At 36.9% G+C, this 26,543-nt stretch overlaps 1 protein-coding gene across 2 annotated transcripts in view; it reads right to left on the minus strand.

The window, feature by feature from the left end:
* ANO4 (anoctamin 4) overlaps positions 1 to 26,543 on the minus strand; it is a 342,675-nt gene that overhangs the window by 68,750 nt on the left and 247,382 nt on the right. For both annotated transcript variants that reach the window (XM_077772254.1, XM_077772253.1), the window contains 4 exons: positions 26,187 to 26,308; positions 22,433 to 22,567; positions 21,257 to 21,353; positions 16,914 to 16,974 (listed from right to left, as the gene is read on the minus strand). In XM_077772254.1, coding sequence (XP_077628380.1) covers positions 16,914 to 16,974; positions 21,257 to 21,353; positions 22,433 to 22,567; positions 26,187 to 26,308 — 415 coding nt within the window. The remainder of the gene's footprint in view (positions 1 to 16,913; positions 16,975 to 21,256; positions 21,354 to 22,432; positions 22,568 to 26,186; positions 26,309 to 26,543) is intronic.

A 26,543-nucleotide genomic window follows, 5' to 3' on the forward strand; every position in this document is an offset into this window, starting at 1 on the left:
TTCTTTAAAAGTACAACCATGGTTAACATTTTGCAAATAGGAAGAAAAACCCACTGAGTTTCTATCTTTTGTCACCTTCTTAAGGCATTTAGAGAGCCTTATGCAGGAGAATCTCCCCCTTTAAGCTGCATACCTTGGGTTCCATGACAGGGTTGAAACATTGCACTATTTAGTCACTGTACAGTAAAAATTTATCACCTGTTAGGTACTATGTTTTATTTTCTAAAAAGTCTGTTATGGTTGGCATTATTTTGATTATCCTCTGAATAAGAAATCTGAGGTTAAAGAGAAGTCACATGACTTGTAAATGACAGAACTGGGATTTGGGACTAATATGCCTTTTTTTTTGGTGGTGCGGGGCGGGGGAGCTTAAAACAGCAAATGTACTCTCTTACAGTTCTAGATGTTAGAAGTTCAAAATGAAGGTGCTGTCAGGGTTAGTTCCTACTGGAGGCTCTGAGGGAGAGCATCTTCTATGCCTCTCTTCTTAGCTCTTGGGTAATCTTTGGCATCCCTTGGCTTGTGGAGGCACTGTTCCAATCTCCTTGCCTGTCTTCATATGGCATTCTACTCTGTGTCCATTTTCTATTCTTATAAACACCAGTCATACTGGGAGTTCAGTATGGCCTTATCTTAACTTGATTATATCTTCAAAGATGCTGTTTCCTAATAAAGTCACTTGCACAGGTGCTGGGGGCTAGGACTTAAACATATCTTTTTGGAGAACACAATTCAAACCATAGCAGGGCTATTTGGGCTATCACAATGACTAGGAGCAACTGGCCTTAGGGTAAGAGTCAGAAGTGCTATCTGGTCTTTTAGCTAGAAGGTACAGTCTAATCTGGGGTTTCTAATTTCTGTTGAATTAAGAAGAGCCAAAAAAGAAAGCACTTTGCTGAAACCATAGGAGCACTCTGTTGAAACTAATTATAAAAACCAAAGTACCATACCCCAGGTTATGGTTTTACTGTGAGAGCCTGGCATTTACTCTCTATCCTTCCTAGATCTATACTTTTATTCTGGAGGCCTGGAAAAACCCATATTTATTCCCAAAGCTGCTAGGGATACATGCTGCCAGTATTTTCCCTTTGGTAACATAATAGGTATTCAAAGGCATAATTTGATTCTTTATTTTGAAAATTTCTACCCTGCAAGTCCAGAAGAGAATTGTGTCTAACGCCACAATATAATTATAGAGGCATTTTTACTTCTTATTTTTTTTTTTGAGAAAAACAAGAGCTTAAACATCCTATAGTCTAACTTCTTTCCTTAACTTGTCCAAAGATTATAATATGTTTGTATAAAAATAAGAATTGAGCTCTGGCCAGCAATAAAATGGGCAGTAGATAGGGAAAGGAAAGAATTATTTTTATTTCAGAACAGTGACCTGCTGTCTGATGATTTAAAGCATTTTCAGAAACCTGGTCAACATGATTCTCTTCCTAGAAAATTAGAATGAACTTCATTCATACGCATAGTCATTTTTCTCCAAATTCTAATTTGCTTCTTTTTAAAAAGTGAAATGGATAATATTAACAGATTTCATTATCTCTGTCCTTTATGACTTTCTGAGAACGTTTATTTGGAGAAAGTACAGAGGAATTACAAGGATGTGCTTCCCAAGAACTTAGAAATAGAGGAATGAGGTCATCTCCTGAGAACTTAACTCATAAAATCTACACATAATGAATGTGCTTAGTGAGGAGTCACAAACTCAAATGCTCAAATGATCAGGTCACTACAAAACCCACAAGAGGAAACTACACAATAGGGAGTGGTGGGGAATGGGGCCAGTTGGGGAGAGTGTGTGAACCACAAAGTGGTAGGTGTTCTTCAGTTTCCATTGACTGCAGTGTGGCTAGATCTTCAAATTTTTCAAAAGTTTGAAGATCTGGCCACAAGGGATCTACATGTGAACTATCTCAGTTTTAAAATAATAACTTATTTGTATATTTTTAAAATTAGTGACAACCAGAGTATTTTTATCAGTTGCTAATTTGCAACATCTGAGGTGGGTCACTGGCAATAGTAATGTGAGCGAATGTAAACAAGTGACTAGAGAATTTGTGAAACTCCCAAACATGCAAGATAAAATTAATCTCAGGATCCAGGAAAAACAGGAATATGACTGTATTTTAAGAAGCTGAAGTTTACATATTGGCATTAGAACCTTTCTGGAGAAAGTCAATGCATCCAGATAAGGCGTGGCCAATCTGTAACTTAGGAAAAACAAGGGTCTAAGAATATAAATTTTTCAGGGCACCTGGGTGGCTCAGTCAGTTAAGTGTCCGACTTCAGCTCAGGTCATGATCTCACAGTCAGTTTGAGTCCCGCAATGGGTTCTGTGCTGACAGCTCAGAGCCTGGAGCCTGCTTCAGATTCTGTGTTTCCCTCTCTCTCTCTGCTCCTTTCCGGTGCGCGCGCTCTCTCTCTCTCTCAAAAAAGAATAAATGTTAAAAAAATTTTAAAAAAAGAATATAAATTTTGCAGAGTTTGATCTAATGTAAGATAGTAGAAGGGTATCCTGACATAAACCAGTCTCTAGGGATGTTTTTTGAAATGTAATAAAGATGACTAATTCAGCAGAAAAAAATAGTTCTTGCTCCCCTCTTCCATTCATTTAAGTTTTTAATTGCACTCTTTTGATGTGCCAGGGATTTTGTTAGCTGCACTGATTTCCAAGCTCAAACACTACATAATGATTAATCTGGCTTCCTAACTATCCTGATACAGGAAGAAAGTGCTCTAGATGGTCACTATAAAATAATATTCTCTACCACATACTTGCATTTTCACATTCTAGATTATGTGCTGATGCTTGCTGACTGTAGAAGAGGTGTCTGTTTGTCCAAGTCCATTTAGCTTTGGGTTTTCCAACAGTGTTTCTGAATTGGTAAAGATGAGAAGACACCATGGATAATGGCAGTTTCCCAAAGTAACCAAAATTCTCTGAGGCTCTGCCTGACTGTATGTTTCCTTTCTATAAAAAGCCATCAAGCTACAGCAGACTGGGGGTTTCTGTTTCTACCTGTAAGGACTAACTGCTTCAATATAAGAAACAACTGTTTTCAGCACTGGACAGGAGATAGTGCAGAACTGTGATCCCTGAGAGAAAAAGAAGTGAAGTGAGCTTTAGGATCACACCAGTTCATTATTGGAGGCCATTTGCAGGTGGAGGAACCCAAACAAAGCCTAGTGGTCTTACTGAGCTTGGGAGATTAGAGTGGGGGAAGTGAAGTGGCAAGAGTTTGTGGGGCAGAGTACCAGAGACAAGGGAGCTAATATTGAAAGAAAGATGAAGGTATCAGCAATGAAGTCCCTTCTGTGTTTGACATGCATGGGGTGAAACTACATGAGGCAGGTTGTTGGTATCTAAGCAATCCTCAGAATTCATAGAGGGCTCAAAGAAGTTTACCATCCCACTAGTCAGAGGATAGACATGTTGCAACACAGAGAATTTTATGTGGCCTCACAAAGGCCATCTCTTACTAGGGAGTCTCCGGACCTACCTAACCAGCTAAAAATAAGTCTCAAGAGGATCTAACTGGGATGCAAGTAAGTTAACTGCACACCTGAACAAGTCCAACACTAAAGAAACACAACAAAAAACAAAATTTAACACTTTTCACCATTTAATAAAACCACCAGACAGGGATGCTGTGTAGCTCAGTTGGTTAAAAATCCGACTCGGGGCACCTAGGTGGCTCAGTTGGTTAAGTGTCTGACTTTGGCTCAGGTCATGATCTCACAGCCCGTGGGTTTGAGCCCCACATCGGGCTCTGTGCTGACAGCTCAGAGCCTGGAGCCTACTTCAGATTCTGTGTCTCCCTCTCTCTCTGCCCTTCCCCCGCTGACTCTCTGTCTCTGTCTCTCAAAATAAAATAAAGACATAAAAATTAAAAAAAAAATCCGACTCTTGATTTTGGCTTAGGTCATGATCTCATGGTTTATGAGTTGGAGCCTGGCATTGTTCCATCAGTGTGGAGCCTGGTTGGAATTTTCTCTCTCTCTCATTCTATCTCTCTCTCTGCTCCTCCCCTGCTCACATGCTCTCTCCCCTAACTCCTTCCCTCCTCTCTCTCTTTCAAATATAAACAAAAAATTTACCAGATATACAAATAAGAAGGAATATAAAACCTATAAGCAGGAGAATATTCAATCAATCCCAGGGAGACAGCCCAGAACTGATAGAAATGATAGAAAAAAAGATGATAAAACTGTTATAAGTATACTTTGTATGTTAAGAAGGGAGATGAAAACATGAAGACAATGAGGAGACTAATACCAGGAATAAGAAGACCCAACTGATTGAGATCTGGGATGGAAAATGCAAGTTATAGACAGAAAAATACACTGGATAAAATTAACAGAAGATTACACCTTTCAGAAGATCAGTGAATATGAAGACAAACCAAAGGAAACAATACAAAAAGTATAGACAACACAAAGACTAAAAAGACTGAAAAATGTGAACAAGGCATAAGTGACCTGTAGGATAATACTGAGTGGCCTAGAATATATTTACATAATTGGAGACCTTGACAATATTATTCTGGACAAATTTCAAAATTTGATAAAAATTACAAAATTATTGATCCAAGAAATTCAATGAATCCTAATCATAAGAAAGACAAAGAAAATGACACCAAAACACATCTCAATCAAATTCATAGGAATAAAGAATAAAAATCTTCAAAGCATATATAAGGGAGAAAAGTCTTTTATATAAAAAAATGTCAGCAGACCTTCATATAATGGAAAGGCATATCTTAAGATAATGTTTTTCAATCTGGACACAACTGACATTGTGTCAACTGTTTTGAAAATATAAGTCATTATTCTACATCAAAACATTCCATATGTTAGCAGTACTTTAATCTTCACTTGTAGATGAGAATGCTGAAATTGAAGTTTCCAAAAGAAACTCAAATAGACCCTGTGACTTCAGGAAAAGAAAAATTATAAATTTAGTAGTGTTTCTAAAACTCAACACCAATGATATCTTAATTTAATTCCTTAATTCCTTGCTTGGGTGTGTGTGTGGGGTAGGATTGTTGTTCTGTGCATTGTATGATGTTTAGCAGCATCCCTGGCCTCTACCCACTAGATCAAGATGCCAGCAGCATTCCCTTCTCTCAGTTGTGACAACCAAAAATGTATCTGCACATTGTCTAATGTCTCTTGAGAGACAAAAATCACTCCTAGTTGAGAACCTGTGCTTTAATGTATCGAAAGATAAAGCGAAAACACTGCCAACTTAGAATTTTACATCCAGCAAAATATCTTTAAAACATTAAAAAGAAGCCAAGATATTTTTAGACTTTAAAAATTGGAGAAAATTCATCACTAACAGACCTGCATTGTAAGAAACTTTAAAGGAAGTTTTTCAAGCAGAGGAAATGATACCAGATGGAAATCTGGATTGATACAAAGATAGGAAGAGCACATTAAACAAATAGGGGCTCCTGGGCTGCTCAGTGGTTAAGTGTCCTACTCATGAATTTGGCTCAGGTCATGATCTCATGGTCTGTGAAACTGAGCCCTGCATCAGACTCTGTGGTGATAGCATGGAGCCTGCTTGGGATTCTCTGTCTCCCTATCTCTCTGGTCCTCTCCCTCTCTCTCTCTCAAAACAAAAAATAATAAAAAAATAAGTAACTATATGGGTATGTAGAATTTTTTCCTCATTTCAATCTAATAGATAACTACTTGCTGAAAGCCAAAATAATAATAATGTATCAAGAGGTTTATAACATGTAGAAGAAAAAGATAAAACAAGAATAGCAGTAAGATGTAGGACAAAAACAGCAGTAAAATATGTTGCAATAATACTATGAGGAACAGAAAATAAAAGGTAAAGTATACCTTTTTAAAGTTCTTATACCACATGTGAAATAGCATTATATTATTTGAAAGTAGGCTGCTACAAATGAAAAGTGTATATTATAAATCCTTGAATAACCATTATAAGATTAAAGCAAAGAAGTATAGCTAATAAATCAACAGAAACAAAAAGTAAATAATGAAAATACCTAATTAACTCAAAAGGAGAGAAAAACATAGAAAATAAAGCAAAGGCTCATTAAACACATATAAAGCAAATAAAATGAAGGCATATTTAAGCTAAATGCATTGATAATTACATGAAATGTAAATGGTATAAAAATTCTAATGAAAGGCAGAGATTATTGGATTGTATAAAAAAGTAAGACCTGTCTATAAAAATAACACTATAAATATAAAGACAAAGATAAGTAAATGTAAAGAAAAGAAAAATATACCGTAAAAACTCAATTCAAGAAAGAGTAGAATGGCAATATTAATATCAAAGTGTACTTGAAAATAAGTATTATTAGGGGGCACCTGGATGGCTTAGTCGGTTAAGCGTCCGACTTTTGCTTAGGTCATGATCTCGCGGTTCGTGGGTTCGAGCCCCGCGTCGGGCTCTGTGCTGACTGCCAGCTCAGAGCCTGGAGCCTATTTCGGAGTCTGTATCTCCCTCTCTCTCTCTGACCCTCCCCTGCTCACGCTCTCTCTCTCTCTCTCTCTCTCAAAAGTAGAAACATTAAAAATATTTTTTTTAAAAAAGAAAAGGTTCATTAAAATATCAATAGAATTGATAAACTCCTACACAGAATGAACAGGAAAAAAACACATAAACTACAATTTTAGGAATGAATGAAATATCACAAAAGATCCTACTGAAAGTAAAATATAAGAGATTATTATGAACAAATTTAAGCCAATAAGTTTGCAAGCTTAGATAAAATTACAGAGTCCTTGAAGGCAGGAAGAAAGATAATCTAAAGAGCTCTATATCTGTTAAGGAGATTAAGTTTTCATTAAACACTTTCCTGCAAAGAAAACTCTAGGCCCAAGTGGTTTCACTGGTGAATTCTACCAAATATATAAGAAAGAAGTAATATCATTTTTATATAACTCTCTCCATAAACAGAAGAGACCTCTTTGAGGCCAAGATTACCTCAAAACCAAAACCAACCAACCAACCAACCAAACAAACAAAAAACTGGAAGAAAATTAGAGACCACCCTTATGAAAACAGATGCAAAAATCTTAAAAGTATTTTAGCAAATCAAATACAGCAATATAGAAAAAAAGATAATACAGGTGACCGTTGAACAATATGGGTTTGTACTGTGTGGGTTCACTTATACATGGATTTCTTGATACCATACAATACTCTAAATATTTTTTATCTTATGATTTTTAAATAATGCTTGCTTTCTCTAGCTTACTTTATTGTAAGAATACAGTATATAACACATATAACATACAAAATATATGTTAATCAACTGTTTCTGTTATTGGTAAAGCTTCCAATTAACAGTAGCTATGAGTAGTTAAGTTTTGGGAGAGTCAAAGATTGTTTCAACTGCATGGGGGTTGATGAACCTAATCTCCACACTGTCAAGAGTCAACTGTATATACAATAAAGTGGGTTTGTCCCAGGAATTCAGTGTCATTGTAGTTTTTGAAAGTGAATTGATTTAATGAATATGTTAACCACCTTTTAAAAAACAGGATTATTGGGGCACCTGGGTGGCTCAGTTGGTTAAATAGCTGACTTCCGCTCAGGCTTCATGATCTCATGGCTTGAAGGCTCATGAGTTTGAGCCCCGCATCAGGCTCTGTGCTGACTGCTCAGAGCCGGGAGCCTACTTCAAATCCTGCATCCCCCTCTCTCTGCCCCTCCCCTGCTCATGGTCTGTCTTTCTCAAAAATAGACAAACATTTTTAAAAAATTAAAAAACAGGATTATCTTATTAATACAATTGAAAGCTTTTAACAAAACTCAAAACCCATTCATGATAAAATTCTTCAACTTGACAAAGGGTATTTACAAAAACTTATATTTTCTAGCATACTTAATAGCATAACACTTAATATTTTTCCCCCAACACTGAGAATAAGGAAACAATATATGATACAATAACTTCTATCTAACATTATTCTGTCATTGTAATATGGCAAGAAAAAACTTAAACCCATACGGGTTTGAAAAGAAGAACCAAATTGTATTTATTTATAAATGTCATAGTCATCTATATCAAAAATCCTAAGGAACTTATAAAAAAGCCAGTAGCACTTTTAAATGAGTTTAGAAAGGTCTAGGATATGATATAAATATACAAAAGTCAATTGTATTTCTATAGAGTAACAATGAAAACCTGCAAATTAACATTGCAGAAATCAAACTATTTATAAAAAATCAAACATATTAAATACATAGGGATAAATTTAACAAAATATCTAAAACTGTACATTGAAAACAATACAAAGTTGCAAAGAAATTACAGATCACTTAAATAAAAGTTAAATAATGTTCACAGACAGACATATTTGATACTGAGTTTTCAACCTTCCCAAAATGATCTCTTGATTCAACTTCACCAGTCAAAATATCAGCATCTTTTCTGCTAGAAACTGATAAGTTGATTTTAAAATATAAATGGAAATGTACACAGTCCCTAATATAGCCACAACAATTTTTGAAAAGAATAACATTTCAAGGCTTACTATGCTATAATAATCAAGACAGTGTGTTATTTCCATTAAAGCACACATATCCCAACAAACAAAAGCCAAGTTCTCGACAGAATTCTACCAGATACCTAAAGAAGAATTAATAGTAATCCTTCTCAGAATTCTTCAAAAATAGAAGAGGAGGCACCAATTCTAAATTAATTTTGTGAGGCTAGAATTACTATGATACCAAAACCAGACAAGGATGCCACAACAAAAGGCCAATATCTTGATGAACACAGATACAAAAATCCTCAAAAAAAATACAGTAAAACTTTAGGTTTTGAACATAATTTGTTCTGGAAACATGCTTGTAATCCAAAGCACCTGTAAATCAAAGCAAATTTCAAGAACCATTGGTTCAGTTGTGATCCTGTGATTTCAGCATCATGTACTACTTCTATTACAAGACCTCACTTAATTACCAAGTTAAAATTTATTACAAATGTTTGCTTTTCTTGCGGGACACTCACAGAACAAGTTACTTGCAATCCAAAGTTTTACTGTATTAGCAAACCAATGATGTTATATACGTTAGTGATGAATCACTAAGTTCTAGTCCTGAAATCAATATTACATTATAGGTTAATTAACTAGAATTTAAATAAAAACTTAAAAATATAGAAAAAGTAAAAAAAAATTAGAAACTTAAATTCAACATTACACTAAAATGATCATTCACTAGGATCAAGTGGGTTTTATTCCCGGGATGGAAGGATGGTTTAACATCCATAAATCAGTCAACATGATAGACCACACTAACAAAATTAATGATACAAATCATATGATCCTCTCAATAGACACAGTGAAAGCATCTGAAAAAAATTCAATATCCATTTATGATTAAAACTTTTAACAAAGTGGGTATAAAGAGAATGCACCTCAACATACTAAAGGTCATGTATGACAAGCCTACAACTAACCTTATACTCAATGGTGAAAAGCTGGAAGCTTTTCCTCTAAGATCAGGAACACGACATGGATGATCACTTTTATCAACACAGTACTAGGAGTCTTAGCCACAGCAATTAGGTAAGAAAGAGAAATAAGAGGCATCCAAATTAAAAAGGAAGAAGTAAAACTGTCACTACTTGCAGATGACATGATGCAATGTATAGAAAACCGTCAAGACTCCAGTAAAACAACTGCTAATCAAAAGCCATTAATAAACAAATCCAGTAAAGTTTCAGTATACAACAAAATCAATGCACATATGGATTTATATAATCTATAATTGCATCAAAAAGAATAAAATAGCTAGGAATATATATATCTGAGGAAAGACCTGTACACTGAAAACTGTAAGACACTGATGAAATAAATTGGATAAGACATAATTAAATGGGAAGATAGTCTGTGCCCATGGACTGGAAGAACATTAATATTGTTAAAATGCCCATAATCTACAGATTCAGTGCAATTCATATCAAAATTTCAATGGCATTTTTCACAGAAATAGAAAGAGCAATCCTAAAATTTTACGGAACCACAATAGATCCTAAAAGAACAATTATGGAGGCATCACTCTCTCTGACAGAACCACATAGAGAATCATTGAATTTTCATTAAAATACGTTTATGATCTGATTTATACATAGAGTCTAAACACAAACAAACAAACAAAACCTCTAAGCTCATCGATACAGAGAACAGACTGTAGTTTCCAGAGATGGCAGCTTGCAAATGAAATGGGTGAATGTGGTCAAAAGGTACAGATTTCCAACTATAAAATAAATGTCAAAGGAACAAACTACTGACATATGCTGACATATGTTGTTCCATAAATTAATTTCAATCACATTAACCTTAATGAAAAAGCCAGACACAAAATGCTAAATAGTGAATGATTCTATTTGCATAAGATTCTAAAATAGATGAAAGTATAGTGGTAGAAAGCGGGTTAGAGGTTACCAAGGGATTCATTGTAAAGTCATGAGTAAACTTTCTGGAGGATGAAAATGTTCTATATCATCATTATGGTAATAGTTACTATATACATTTAACAAAACTTGTCAAATTGTACACTTAAAATTGCTGGGTGGTGCCTGAGTGCCTCAGTCTACTGTGTCTGACTCTTGATATCTGCTCAGGTTGTGATCGCAAGGTTTGTGGGTTTGGGCCCCAAACGTGTGCTCTGCGCTGACAAGCATGAAACCTGCTTGGGATTTTTCTCTCTCTCTCTCTGCTTCTATCTATCTCAAAAATAAATTAAAAAAATAATGTGAAATATCTGATCAACATTTAAAAAATAAATAAAATTGCTGGATTTTATGTAAATTATACCTAAATAAAGCAGACAAAAACTTCCCATAATCCCATCACCCAGAGAAAATCACCATTACTATTATGACATAATTTCTTTGGTTTTCATTGGTATTTAATATACCTGAAATCACATTTATCTGTATACTTGATACCCTATATTTATCAATTTGTAAAATACAATCTTTGTGCTCTATTACCTACTTTGAAAGACTAGTTTTTAGTGGCTGCTTATAATTTCCTTATTCATTCTTCTATCATTGGATATTTATTTTGCCTATTATAAATAACTAAAACTAAGAAAACACTTTTATGTATAAGGTTTTTTCTCTGTAATTTAGAGCTTTTCTAAAGCCCAGTTCTGCATAATATTTTGACTGAACACTGGAACAACTTTCTAAGTGGCCTACCTGCTATCTATTGGTCCCTACTTTCATTCCTCTCATGCTTTTGCCAGGGTTACTTCCCAAATACAACTGATGACATCACTCCCCAGTTTATAACTTCAGTTGGCCTTCTGTTGCCTATAGGGTAAAACCATGGTTCCCTGTTGAAGCACAAATGTCCTAGGATAAGCAGACCTCAGCCCTCAACACACGGTGAGGGGTTGAACTGTGCCTCTCATGAGAGAGATGTTGACGTTTTAACCTCAGAATATGACTTATTTGGAAATAAGGTAACTGCAGATTAACTAGTTAAGATGAAATCATACTGAAGTAGGGTAGGCTCTTAATCCAATGCATTTTAGTGTCCTTATAAGAAGACTGCCCTGTGAAGACACAGAGACACAGAATGCAGGTGAAAATGGAGACAGGGATTCGAGTGATGCATCTACAAGTCAAGGAATGTCAAGGATTGCTGGCGTCACAAGAATTTAGGAGAAATACATGGGACGGATGCCCACTCAGAGCCCTCAAATGGAAAAGACTCTTTTTATGCCTTTATTTTTGACTTTGAGCCTCCAGAGCAGTGAGAGAATAACTTTCTGTTGTTTTTAGTCATCCAGTTTGTGTCACTTTATTACAGCACTAGTAGGAAACTAATACATACTATATGTTCCTATCACATTGGACATCCTTTATTTTCAGAGCTTTGCCTACACTGTTCTCAGTTCAGAATGTTTTCGACACCTCCCTCCAACCCCACTCCTTTGCCTGGTAAACTTAAGATTTGGTTTCAGGATTTCCTTTTGTATGAAACCTTCTCTGTGCTTCCATTTTGCTTTAGGAAGTTAGCAGCATGGACCCTCATTGTCCCATTGTAAACTGTACTTAGCATCTTACATTATAATCACCAACCTCAACATACTATGAGATTTTTGAGAGCAGAGATCACATTTTACTAATTTTTATAAAATGCCAAGTAATAGTGAGAATGCATTGTCTGGTAAGAAATGAAATCTTAATACATCATATAAAAGGTACATGACATGGTATACAAACTTTGGAATGACTTGAATTAGGCAGACCAGATATGGTTTAAAATCCAGACTTCACCATTTAGCAGTTACTGGGTAATCTTGGGCAAGTTGCATAACCTCTCTTAACCTCAATATGTTCATCTATAAAACTGGGGCCGTAATTTCCTTCTGGTGGATTATGAGAAATTGATGGTCATATGTGATTATACCTACATAGCTAATAAGCATTTTTTTTTGAAAATCCAACTACTATTTTTTTGCTGGACATACAGGTATGACTACAAAGATAAAATTAGTGTAAATATCTCCAAATAAAAGGCAATTATCATGAAATTTATTTTTAAAAATGAGACATACTGAGAGGGAGGGGGCAAGATGGCGGAGAAGTAAGGAGCTCCGTACTTGCACTCGCGCCCATACATCACACAGAAAAGATCTGAAGCCATTGGAAACNAAGCACTTAAAGAATCTCTGAATTTCCATTAAAATAACCACAAGCCTGGTATTCTGTTTGGAGAACACTGAGGACTTTGATTTGATTATTTACTGAGGGTAAATCAATTTTTGGCAATGAAAGTAAAAAGAAAAAAAATGAGAAAAAAACCCAAAAATGAAGAAAAGAGAAAGATAATCTGCTTCCTGACAAGTCTCTGCCAAACATCTAGTTCCCTAGTGACTCACTTTCCCCCCTAGGGAGAGAAGCTAATTTAGGCCACAATTGTTTTGTTTCTTGAATCTTTCTGAATAAAAATGAACACTGAGGAAAGAGAGACACTGTGGCTCAAGCCCAGAGCTGTAGGCTCACAGTGTACCTTGAGGGTCCCCGGGAGGCCCTGCTATCACAAAGGCAGTGGGGTTCTGTGAAGGTTTTAACCCCATACAAAGGCCCTTCCCAGCTGCTGCAGACTGGTTCCAAATGAAGCCCTATTGTTTCTCTGGTAAACACACAAAGCAAAGGGCAACAAAATAAACATATCAACCCCATCCTTCAGAGGTCTTGTAAACTACTTATATCTGTTCTCAACATCTCTGTATCTAGCAATTTCTCAAAAATAAAGTGTATTTGTTTTCTTAAATGTAACTTGTCAATCCTAAAGGATAAGCCTGACACCACTAAACTGAGCTCCATTAGAAGTGAAACACTTTTATGGAACGTCACTGTCTCAAACCAGAATAAACGGGGCTTAGGATGAGTTTAACAGTCCTTTACCATAAAGTTTATATCTCTGAAGCAGAAGCAAACAGGGCTACAAATAGTACATGATCTAGCAACAGAGTGTAGAAGCTAAGAGTGCCCGGTTTAACTCCTGGGTTTGCCACTTTCTAGCTACTACCCCAGTTCCCTCATCTATCACATGAGGATAATAACAGTACCTTCCTCAAATGATGCTATAAAAATTAACTGAGAGGATACTGTATGATGCTTAGGATGGCGTCCAGCACATAAGAAGCCATCAATAAGGGTATGCTATTATTATAGCTGTTATTACTGGCCATTCCAGATTTCTGCAAAAAGCATAGACCTATCTACAAAGAAACACCTGGGGTAAATCATTCTTTTTCTCAAATGATTACATTTCTGAGAACATACAAGATTTAAGTGGTAAGTTGTCAATTTAGACAAAGCAATTCAGACAATGAATTATTCCAGGCTTGCCTTGCCTGAATTGGTCCTAAAGTGTTCCCTTCTGCCCAAAGGTTATTATAATACATCTATCAGATTCTTACTGGATACCCTCCAAAGCCCAAGGACTATCAAATCTCCAATCCACCCACTTGCAACTCAGAAGTTTCTCAGCTCCATGTTCCAGGCAGCCACCCCCAATCAACTGAGGTTAGTACAGATAAAATACACCTATTTGTTATCACCAGCATAAGACATTCCAACTTGCATAGAAGGGATGCCACCTTTATAATGGTGGTAGTGGGTGAGGGGCAGAGGAGAAGATGACCTCTGCACTATAGACAAACATTATAACACCAGAATTTCACTTCTCTATAGTCTCAGAGGATAAACTAGGAGAAGAAAACATCATTCAGTAAAAACTGGTGAAATACTAAAGTAGGTAAGAGATATTTATGTATTAATTCTTCCAGAAAATTACTCTCTATGCAGAAGAATTAACTCATTCCTTAGTAGACTCATGGCCCAAAGCAGGGCTGCCCAATGTGTATGCCAAGGAAAGATTATAGGTGTGCATCAGGTAATCCCTTCAACCCTTCAGGCAGGTAAGGTGCTTACGGCAGTATTATCCCTGGCCATGAGCAGACTCATTCATTACATGAGGATGCTGTGAAATAGTATCATTTCATATGTGTGCCATAACTGAAAAAAGTTTGGGAACCCCTGATTTAATAAATGAAGACATTTTCTAAAGTATCCTCATTTGTAATCATGACAAAGCTTAAGCACTGGATGGCTTATTATACTTCCTGATCATGGTTACCACTACAAGTATGTTCTAGAAAAACCAGATACACAATTCTTGATCTGAGAGTTCAGTCCCATAACCAAAATTCTGTTATGATTAGATTCTTTTGTTTGCAAGGGACAGAGATGCACTAAGAGGTAGCACAGATAATGAGGGCTTTTCACAAAGCCTGACAAGGGAGGCAGGAATCCCATGGGGATTAAAAGACTGAGTCTATTCAGAGACAGGGAAAAAAAGCCAGCACTTCAAGAGACTTCAGCCACAGGAGATTCTAGGTCTTTACCCTGATACTCCACTAATAACACAAGTTGGCTATATTCTTTCTTTGTTTCTCTCTGGGGACTGTCTTGCATTTCTTCACTGTTGGCTACCAATTCTGGACCCTTTACTTTCTGTCTTTTCCACTAGTACTTTTCTTTTGCTTATTTCAAGGTTCTGATTTCTCATAACCTGCTAATAATTCTTCTTACTTCTACTTCATGTTCAATCTCAATTTCCTTCTTTCTATCTCCTGCCCTCTCTGCACATTTCAGCATAAATTCCTATTGCTAACTGTCTCTCTCCACATTTTTCAATCTATATTCCTTAGAATAAGACTGTGGGTGAGCTTGCCAGTTCCTTTTTGGACAGAACTTCAGGTCTTCTCCCAGGCCACTTACTAACCTACGGTTTGACTAGGATTTTGGGTCCCATGCCCACTGACACAAGGGCTGGAGTCACAGGATTGAAAATATGTCCTTTTGAGGTACCTGGGTGGCTCAGTCTCCTAAGTGTCTGACTTCAGCTCAGGTCACAACCTCACGGTTCATGGGTTCGAGCCCTGTATCGGCCTTTGTGCTGACAGCTTGGATCCTGGAGCCTGCTTCAGATTCTGTGTCTCTCTCTCTCTATCTGCCCCTCCCTTGTTTTCACTGTCTCTCTCTCTCTCCCTCGAAAATAAATAAACATTAAAAAATTTTAAAAAATATGTCCCTGCAACGGAGATGTAATGGGAAAGACAACTTTCCTTTCAATATCTCTAGGTAGGGAAGACAAAATATATCTAGAACAAGCCTCTTTGAGAAATCAAGGCTTTTATATTTCCAGTTGTCAAAGAGACTAAACACATTCCTTGTCTTATAAAGAAACCATTTTGGTAATTTCCTTTTCTTTCTCTTCTTTCTTTTTCCCATCAAGAAATGTGTGAAATCTTCAATAACCATAATGATCCTTGAGGAAGATGAACCTACTAGGGGAGATAAAGTGTGTATGCAGCTCATTTTAAGTGTCCAAAGAAGGTTAGAAGTCAAATGTTATGAAATTCAAAGGAGGAAGAGGACAATTCAGTTAGCCTCTGAAAGATGGAGAAGATCTAATATTCATTCCAGACATAAGGCACAACTAAAGCCTACGTTAATAATAATAAGCCTTGAGTTAGCAGTTTTGTAACATCAAAACTGAGATTCTGGCATTTTAATTTCTAGAAGAAATGCATAATAATTGTGAAAAATTCAAACCAAGCTGAAAATACATCGTGTAAAAACCTGTCTTTCATCACTGCACACTTACCCTTTCCCTTACACATCACTGCTCACTTAACCTCTCTCCAAAGGTAACCAAAATTGTTTACTATGAGTTTGTCCAGACCCTTTTCTATACTACTAAATGAAAACGTTATAATGATTTGATGAGAAAGATACTATGAAATTCATTTTACAAAGAAGTAGGTTAAGTACTTTCTTTGGGTTAAGAAATTATTTAAGTGAATGTTCCATCACACCTTGTTATTATGGAGCTGTTGACTTAAACTGATATAGAAGAACTCTATTTAGCTTTTTAAGGAGCTCTTGTTTATAGGGGGTCGTTTTAACCAGAACTGAAAGAAAGCCAGAGGCTGGTACTCATACATTAGCTGGAAGAAATGATTCCACTCACAGCAGAAAGTCCGAGATATACTTCTATGAGTACTTATATCTCACTAGAATTTTTGGTATACTATAAGCTTTATTTTTGTCTCCAACAGGTGAATTTTATATTAATAATGAAATGTTAATGAAAATGTTGAAGGTTTAAGAGAAATCAGACATATTTCTTCTCTATCACATTATTTTTATATAAATAAATGAATTATTTACCAACTCGTGTCTAATAGAACAGCTAACAGAATTTGCTCAAGTTAATTCCTTTCACATCGACATGACAAAGTCAGATTTCTGAAGGAACATATAATAAAGCATATATGGGGAAGTGAAGTCACTTGGATTCCGGACACTTACCCCAGACTGCCATGAAAACAGCAAAGAAGACAGTAGCTCCATTGTCAAAGAGGTGGGTTACCTGGGAACATTATGAATCATAGTTAAACTAGTTTCTCATATACTATATTTCAATTCACATTTTTTCAAGCTCTATACAAATAGATTTTTCACACAAATATTCATACAAATATGAATTTTTCAGGGTTTCCTTGGGAGATTTTCAGTTTGGATCATAATCAAGAAGGCAGTTCCTCCAACTGTGAAGTAGTTTGGATATGCAAGGGAGAATCTGTACCATTTAAGTGGGTATCATCTAGTTGAACATTAATTAGCAGCTCCAAAAGTGCTAAGAATTTTCTTTTGTATACCATAAAAACTATTATATGTGCACATATGTTTATGGATATATTTATATTTAAGACCAGGAAGGTATTATTGTTGCTGCTTTAAAGTCTTCTGATTTCTATTTTTAATGCCTTATTTATTCATTTTGGAAACATGGATATTTTCTTTGCATAGTTTTGAACAAATATTTTTCTGGGCTGCCCTCTGGATTTTAGTATTACAAAGAGAGAGCAGCCCATTAGTGAAATCCAGTTCCACCTTCATTAAAGCCTTGGGTAATGACTGTATTTACCTATTACACACAACACAAATACTTTATCTAGCAAACACTTTATTGCTAGAATAACATATTCTATCACAAACACCACAGCAGAAAGCAAAGATATTCGTCCTAAAAAACTGCCATGCTCATTTCCGCCTCTTGGATAAATCACAGCAATATAATGCCAAATTGAAATGATGACTGATACATTCATAAAGCATAGCCTTTTTTTGGGTGCTTTACAGCTCTCTATAAAGTATACTTTACTGTCCCTTGGAGAATGTGCCAACTATAAACAGGTCTTTTCCTGTTATATCAGATTGTGAAGTATTTCAAAATTTTCCAAAAGTTTATGCCTTCTTTTTTCTTTGAACATAGGTGAGATGAACAGCATTCAAATACCTATTGTAGACAAAAGGCAAAAGCCAATTTATTTCATACACCAGAGGGAGTGTTAAGTTACATACTGCATATTGCATAATGCACTGAGCATTAAGTCAAGCCTGAGAGTTCCAGTGGTATGCGGCTGGTCTGTGCTACTAGGGTATTTATAGGGAGTTTGTGGAAGTTGTAGCCTGCACCATCAGTGTAGATTCTGGAATGAATTGTGGTGGTCATTGTTTTTGGCAGTTTACATGATCTTTCCTCCCTTCTGGTAATAGATCTCTCTCATGTAGGTCACTAGGGGGCATCTGGCTCAAAGAGGACCAATCAGAGTCCCTCCCTGGGACTGATGTACAAACATTTGGAGAGAGACATTTTTCTGCTACAGTTATTTGGGAACATGTGAATCAGGAGAGGTGAGTTAATAAGGACTTCCGGTTCCTACTAAAATGTAAGTTAAAATAGACTGATGACTCCCTCTGCCAAAATCAACCCTGGAGAAGCAAGATAGTAGATACTGGGAACTAACAAAACATGAAAACAAAGACTCTGAGAAACCCCAAGGCAAAATGGAAAGTTGCCTTGAATGGTGTGTGTGTGTAGGTGGAGACAGTTAGTGGCAGTTCCCAAGCAGTCTGGGAGCTCAACTTGGAGAAATATATAAGTTCTATTCCAGCCTCTTCCTCTACAGTCACTGGACAGTTTGTTTCCCCCATCAAATCACCTGCAACAGGCCAAGCCGCAGGTGCTGGTTCTTGGGGTAATATAAGGATGCTCAGAGTTCTGCCTGGTTGAGGATATTGAGGAGGTATTGCCTGGCCAGCTGTCCTTCGCATTCTCTCCTTAGTCCATTTCCTCTTAAACTCCAGGGCTGGTAGATTACAATCAAGGGTGAGTGGCTCTGCCCAATTCTCTTTTGTTCTAGGCAGGCTTAAAAAGGAAACTCTGACAAAAAAGTCCTCTGGAAAAGTGCAACATATCATACCTAGGACACATCGTCTTCTCCAGTAAAATCACCAGGACTGACAGCTGAGTGCTTGGCCTATGACTGTTACCCAAAGTGGTTGACACTTCCAAGAGATAAACATGCAAAGGCCAAAACAATGAAGTATCTGGGGAAGACATCTGCCTCCAAAGAATTCCAAACTAGGCAACATACAGACTCTGAAAGAGACATTCTGTAATGGCAGACCAAGGATTTTTATAAAAAGAAAGGAAGATATAAGCCTTGTATTATGGCAGTCAGCAGGCACCTTCCTGAGCATGTGATAAGAACCTGTCTGCAGAATGATCATGTAGACAGGTGGCCAAAGAGAGACATCTGGGGGCCTGGAGGCCCAGTTCTGGCCTGTGAGGCCCTTGTTCCCAGACAGTGTGAGCTTCCAGTATCTTTTCCAGTGAAACAAGCCAATAGGTCCTTTCTACTGACCTTGCAAATGTAAAGGTTGAGAATGAAGCATTCCTGACCAGAAGAACAGCCATCAATTAGATTGGATCTGGGCTCTGATTTGACCCAATATTCCCATGTATCCTCAGTTCCATGAAATCAGTTTGGCATTTCTAATAAATGTTTCTAAAGGAAACTCTATATAACCTCAATTCTTTCCTTCTGTGTCTTTTTATCTTTCATTTTATTATGTTTTTAAAGGCAAGGCCAATTCTAAAATCCAGAATCTAAACATCTTGTAAATGGCACAATGACATGCTTTCCAGTCAGATAAGGCCTAGCTACTCAGTGCTGCGTGACCATGGATAAGTAATTTTTACCTGAGTAAAATCAGAGTAATAACATCTGCCTTGAGGTTGATATAAGAATTAGAAATAAAAATGTAGGTTGCCTAGCTACTTTGATATCTATAGCCTAGCTATTATTATAATTATTACTATTCTAGGTCTTATGTTCAGTAAGATAACTGCTCAACTAGCTCCTAAAAAATCTGAGCACTCTAAAGTATCCATGATGATTCTTTTAAGGAATTATCATGGCTCTCCTAAAGAGAGAACTTCACTCAAGTCATATATTTATTGTAGAAAACAAATAATCCCAAGCAACAGTAACAACAAAAAATTGGTTTTCTGAGACTCTCAAAAAGCAGAAGTTTTATACCTTGGTCATTCAAGCTTAATTCATGATCTTTAAACAAAATTATACTGCTGACAAAACTCTTTTGATTCTCACCAAACCAGTATTTACCAAGCTCATTCTGTTAAGTTTGTCTCATTTGCTCAGGTCTATCTGTATGTTCTCCAAAGACAGGGAGAGTATTTTGTGCTTTTTTGGTCCCTTGCAGCACTAAGCAAAATCTTCCTAAAATGACACCTGGCTGCTGTGGTTTGGGTTCCACCCACATGGACTCACCACCTGCAGTGCTGCGGACATATCATGGATGGGCGGGCTCCTGGGCTGTCTATCAAATGTTCTCATTTACAATGAACAAAACTCTGCCGTGCCAACAGTATAATTAGATAGATCCATGCTTCAGCGTTTGCAGACGTTCAATAAAAGTCTGCCAACCCTTTTTGTATCTGAAATTTGGGCAAGTTGACAGGCAGTGGTATCAGAAAAGTCTTCGGCAGCCCATACTCCAACTACTGCTTTGCATTAGTGAGCGTGACCATAAATAAAAAATAAGGCATTCAATGAATTCTAAAGTTTTAATAAAAGCATAACATGGGAAAGAAACATGCAATTATATATAATAGATGTAATGACGCGATATATTTGTTCTTTTCAAAGAACTTTTCCATATAGGACTGTCTTCTTTGGTCTTCATGACATACCATGGGGCAGAGAAGGCAGCTATCACTGTGTGCATTTTAGAGATGAAAAAGCTCAGCCTCAAAGACACTGTCCATGTGCAAGGTCAAGGAGGTAAGTAGCTGAGCTAGTCTTGAGTCTAAAATTTTTGACAATAATGATGAAAGAGGAAAACGATGCGGCTGTCATTTATGAATATCTTATACATTTTATTCTATTTCTTATAACCATTGTGAAACAATCATCATGTTCTTCATTTTATAGATAAGAAAACTGTGACTCAGAGAGGTTAAATAACTTGTTCCTGGGCTGACAAGTGGTAAATAGCAGAGTCAAGATTTGAATCTTTCTCTGACTCTAACAACCGTACTCTTGTCAGTATGCAAACTGCAGCTTCTTGTGATGATAATCAGAGCTAATACATTTTAAAATACATATATTGTAAAAATCATATCTGAATTAGAATACCAAGTGATAGAGGTAACTCTCTCCTACAACATGAACTTGAGAATCAAGGACCAGATATGACAAAGAGAATACAGTTATCCTCTGTTCCTCAGGAAAATGTATGAAAGATTGAATCCACCTAAAATGCTGCAGATCTGAAATTACCTTGGCATAAACGCAGCTGTCTGACAGCCTCATGAATGGACAGTATTTATCGCACACAGGACACATGATGATATCTGTAGCTTGGCAGACTTCTTTACTGGAAAAGAGAACAGAAAAGGACTACTTTTTAATGACATAAGAGCAAGTTTTTCCATCCAATTTCGCCAGAATAGTCAACCACTAAATAAGACCCAGTAGCTCATATTTTTGTCCTTATTAGCTTCCTAGCCTTATCTGTTATTAAGAGATGCATCTAAGAGAAAAGTGCCTGCACATTTTGGTAATTTGATAAATCTACTTATTTATGAGGCTGTTTCTTGGCTTTACATATTAATAAGTTAAACTCTGAAAATACATGAAGCAAAACATTGGATGTTATACCCTAAATTACACAAAAGTCATTCACAACATTTCATAGATTTGAAGCAGTTTCATATTGAATTTTAGGAACAACAAGGTACCTAAAAGTGCCCGCCTCAAATCTATGTGCATGGTAAGTGAAAATAATGGAGGAATAAATAAAAATATGATGCATTAGTTCTGGGGGAAAACTACATACCCATTAACAATTTCACCAAAAAGTAAAATATTTTTATAGGCAGGAGAATCAGTCAATCCCTTTTACTTTAGTAATCACTCCTAAATGGCACATTTATTATTTAAGATCACTGTCCAGCCTGGCAATAAACTCTCTGTAAATATCTTAAACTATATTCTGGTGAGAGAGCTAACAGTCCTCAACACTGAATCATTCTCAAGGTCCCAACAAGTTGGTAAGATGTCTTTCTGATTTATGTTTAAAGGGTCCTTGTAAAAACACAGAATTCATAAAAAATGATTGTGAACCTGCCACTTTGCAATATTAGCATAAAGAGAAAAGGTAAAAATTCAGAAGGAGAGCAATTTTTAGCCAGTGAATGAAAGTGATTTTTTTTCGGTGGATATAGAGTGGCTTATATGTCCATAAGTATAAACACTGCTACCCTGGCATATGAAGATACAGTAGCATGGGCAATGGATGGAAGATCTAGTGAACTGAGCCTTTTGAATTCTTCTAGGAGTGACTGAGAAGGAAGTTACAAGGAAAAGTGGGTCCATGATCTGGGAACATCCCCAAAGTACCACCACCCATGTCTAAATAGAAGCAAATAGGAGCTCACCCAGAGCTCCCCATACCTGACTTGGCAGTGATCCAGAGTAATGACGCCATACAAAAAGACAAACAATCCAATGAAGGCAGCTGGGAAGAGCATGCCAGTGTACCAGCCCAACCAGGCAAAATACAGCCCAATCTTCTCTCCAAAGTACCGCCTGTTTAAGACACAACAGCATTTTAACACTTTGCCCAGTAATTTTACTTTGTAGTGTCCTTGCTGATAAACATGCATCTAAGAGAATAGAATACTTGACCAAATTAAGGCTCTGGGCTTCAATTTCTTCCCCTACTATTATGTATTGGAAATAAAATAAATTCTTCCTATAAAAGAACATGATTATACACAAGTTTGTTATGAGAACACAGAGTAAACCCATGCCCATTCAGGAAGATACGACACTTCTTACTACAGAACCAGGAGAATTTGAAGTGCTGCTGACAACAAACACATGAACTCATCTTGGCCATTCCAAGTGTGTGCTTGTTTGTAGCACATGTATTATAATGACATATATTTTTAAAAACAGGAAACAAAGTGATTGTGAAAAACTTTAGATACCCTTTTNNCTCCCTCAATATTTTGTAGCCTTATAAGATGTTTACAATGCTAGAAATGCATGATATTAGAAAGAAAACAACTCTACTTACTGAGATTCAACATGAATGGACACTGAGAATAACTTTTCCTCTTAAGTGATGATTTTTCACAAGTTTCAACATTCACCTCTAAAAATGTTTTTTCGGAGACTAACGAGTCTGCCTAGTGCCCTTCAGTCTGTGAAGTTCAGTAGTGTTCAGGGAATGCCTTGTTTTTTTCTTTTATTTTCAAACACCATTAATAACATAATTGACTTACACTAGAATACAACCCAAATTGTGTTTTCTATGCCTCTCAAGTGCTACATGTCATTAGTTAGAGGTTCATTATTTTTTCAAGTTTATTTTTGGAGATAGAGAGCAAGTCGGGGAGGCGCAGAGAGACGGGGAGACAGAATCCCAAGCAGGCTCCGTGCTGTCAGCGTAGAGCCCGATGCGAGGCTTGAACTTACAAACTGTGAGATCATGACCTGAACTGAAATCAAGAGTCAGACATTTAACTGACTGAGCCATCCAGGCACCCCAGAAGTTCATTATTGTTTAGTTTAATATAATAATATTCTAATTATTTTTTAAAATTCCCATTCTAAACAAATGTTGTTAATGACTTATTTCCAAATACTGGCTTCTGCTTTCCTCTAAGAATGGCCAATGGTTCCTAAAAGCTCCTAAAAGATGAGATAAAGATTATCCCATTTATCCTATCTTCCACTGTATTCCAACAGAAATTTTTTTTCACTCCCTGAAGACTTCTCTAACATACATTCAAATACACAAATAAATATTCTTTTATTCATTCAACAAATAGAAAGTACCTTCCAAGTGGCAAATACTGGGCTATGAACTGAAGGTAAAATGAAGAACAAAATAAGCATGGTCCCTGCTCTTGTACAGCTCACAGGCTGATAGAGCAGACATACATCAATCAGTTAAAGAAATAAGTTTATAATAATAACACTGGGAAAAGGGCTACAAAAAGAGAAGAACACAAGTCCACAAGAATATAAGCTAAGACCATGTGACTGTCCTAATTAGGGAAGACTTCTCTGAGGAGGTGACTATTAGCTAGGAAGGACTGGGGACATGATAAGAGTGTTTCCAACAGAGGAACCATAAGTACAAAGAACCTGTAGCAGAAGGAACCAGGTAAAATAAGGGCAGTGTGCCTGGAACACTGATCACAAGAGATGGGCTGGTGAGGTAGGTGGAGGTTGGGCCTCAGAGGGTCTTGCAAACCAGTGAAATGCACTGATCCTTGTCTTGGGAGAAAGGGAAAATCATAAGAGAGTTTTAACATGCAAGGGACATAATCAGATTCACATTCCAAAAATATCACTCTGTCTGCAGGTTAGAGAATGGATTGGAAGGGACCAGAGTGGGAGAAAGGAGACCAAGCACGGGACAACAGCCATAGTCCAGGTTGTAAGGTGAAGGAGGCGGTATGGTGGAGGAGATCCTAGGGTGTGGCTGGATTCAAGAGACATGGAAGAACAAAATTTACAGGAAAAGAACATTTAAGAGAGGAGATTCCCTAGATACTCCACAACTTCATTCTATTCAAATCTTGCTTGTGCTTTTCATCTCCCTTCCTTTTGGCCAATATAAATCCCAGTCCCTTCCAGGCTCAGCTCTACAGAGCCTTTCACGGAAGCATCTATCCATATCTATTCTTCCCACCTTTCCAAATTGATGTAAAATTCATCACACATTTTATACCTAACTGTGCATAGTCTTGTATGGTTTTCCAGTTTTTTCAAGTATGCAGAGACTGTTTTTCTGAAGGAAACTGAGTTTCTTAGATATGGTGGCTTCCAACTGTCTTTGCCAATAGTATTTAGCATCATACTAGAACACAATGGGCAGTTGAGAAACTGCAAAGTCTTGATCAAAACAATGTCAAGATGGGGGCGCCTGGGTGGCTTAGTTGGTTAAGCGTCCGACTTTTGCTTAGGTCATGATCTTGCGGTTCATGGGTTCGAGCCCCGCGTCGGGCTCTGTGCTGACTGCCAGCTCAGAGCCTGGAGCCTATTTCAGAGTCTGTATCTCCCTCTCTCTCTGACCCTCCCCTGCTCACGCTGTCTCTCTCTCTCCTAGAAATAAATAAAAATAAAAAAAAACAATGTCAAGATATTTTGCCTGCAGTACTTTTCTAGAATTTTTAATCAGTGTATTCCTGTAATATTGGGAATGAGGCTGGGAAGGGCACTCACTTGTATTTTTCTCCCTACTGTTTTAGCATGTATTGAGACTTGTGAAAAGAAAATGATCTCATCTCAGAAAATATTTTCCACGCACCCAGATCATCTGGATCATTTGTTACTAATACAAAGAATAGTGCACAATTCGTCAGTGCCCTTGGGTCAGTAGGAGTAAATACTTAGGAACAAGGACTCTGGCAGGAAGAATGAGTGACTGCCCAGGGAAACAAAACATAAAGTGAGTTGTCTTATTATTTCATTTTCCTCTGGGCTCATTTTTTAAGGGCACTAGTCGGAGTAAAACAAATCAAGCTAGTCTAGGAAATGAGACACGACTTTCCCTTTTTTAAGGAATCCACAAAGTGTGGATTGTTGGTACCCAATGCTAACAATAACCAGCTTCTAAATAACTAATGAGATGTCAGAGTATAATGCTGCCATGAATGCTGAAAGTTAGATATAAATAGTTAAAAAAGCATACATTCCCAATGTTATCACAGGTTAAACACTGATGTACCGATTTGACATGTAGAATTAAAACAATCTTTCAAATTTCTTGGTTGAAAATTAAAATAAGCCTGAAATTTATTATTATGACAGAATCCGTATTTCCTACTTACATAGCAACTAACACTCTATTTGTCTCTAAAATATGTAAGCATGCCATCTTTCTGCAGTCATTATTGATAATTTGTCAGTAATCATCACATGGATGACCTGCTCCTTATAAAGTCCTGTGGGAGGCCTGGCTGATCTCACACACCCCTTCCTAAGGCCTTTTTGAAGTAAGCACCATCCTCATCAGAGTGAGATCTAGTTTACCAAGAATTACCGATGTCCTCTGACGGAGTTGCCTTTTTGAGATAAAGCCAGATTTGAGCAAGAGTTTGTGTAGTTCAGACTTTTTTCTTGTCCCAGCTGACTGTTTCCCCTAATCATTCTGTCCAAGCTTTATATTTGCAGCTGGTTAAAAACTCACCTTACAAGATCCAAAGGCTGGTATTTATACCACACACCCCAGGAGGCCCAGCACTCATAGAGCAGATGTCGGTGGTTTTCCGCTCCGTGGGTTCTAATGGAGTTTTTACTTCTGTAACTTCCCTGGGATAAAAACACCACTGCCAGTGAGGTAATACCCAAAAAAGTCATAAGGAAAAGCTGAAAGTAATACTAGTCTATTATGGCAAGAGTAGTGATAGGGGTGATATAGGAAAGAAATGGTTCCATATTATTGAAGGCAAAGCATTTATTGTGGACATAATCTTGTTGATGGTGCTGTGTAGTAAAAAGCACATGCTTGTTAGACTGAGGCAGGTTTGAACTGAGTTAAAACTCA

Source organism: Crocuta crocuta, unplaced genomic scaffold (genome assembly GCF_008692635.1).
Source record: "Crocuta crocuta isolate KB4526 unplaced genomic scaffold, BGI_CrCroc_1.0 scaffold216, whole genome shotgun sequence".
Lineage (NCBI taxonomy): Eukaryota > Metazoa > Chordata > Mammalia > Carnivora > Hyaenidae > Crocuta > Crocuta crocuta.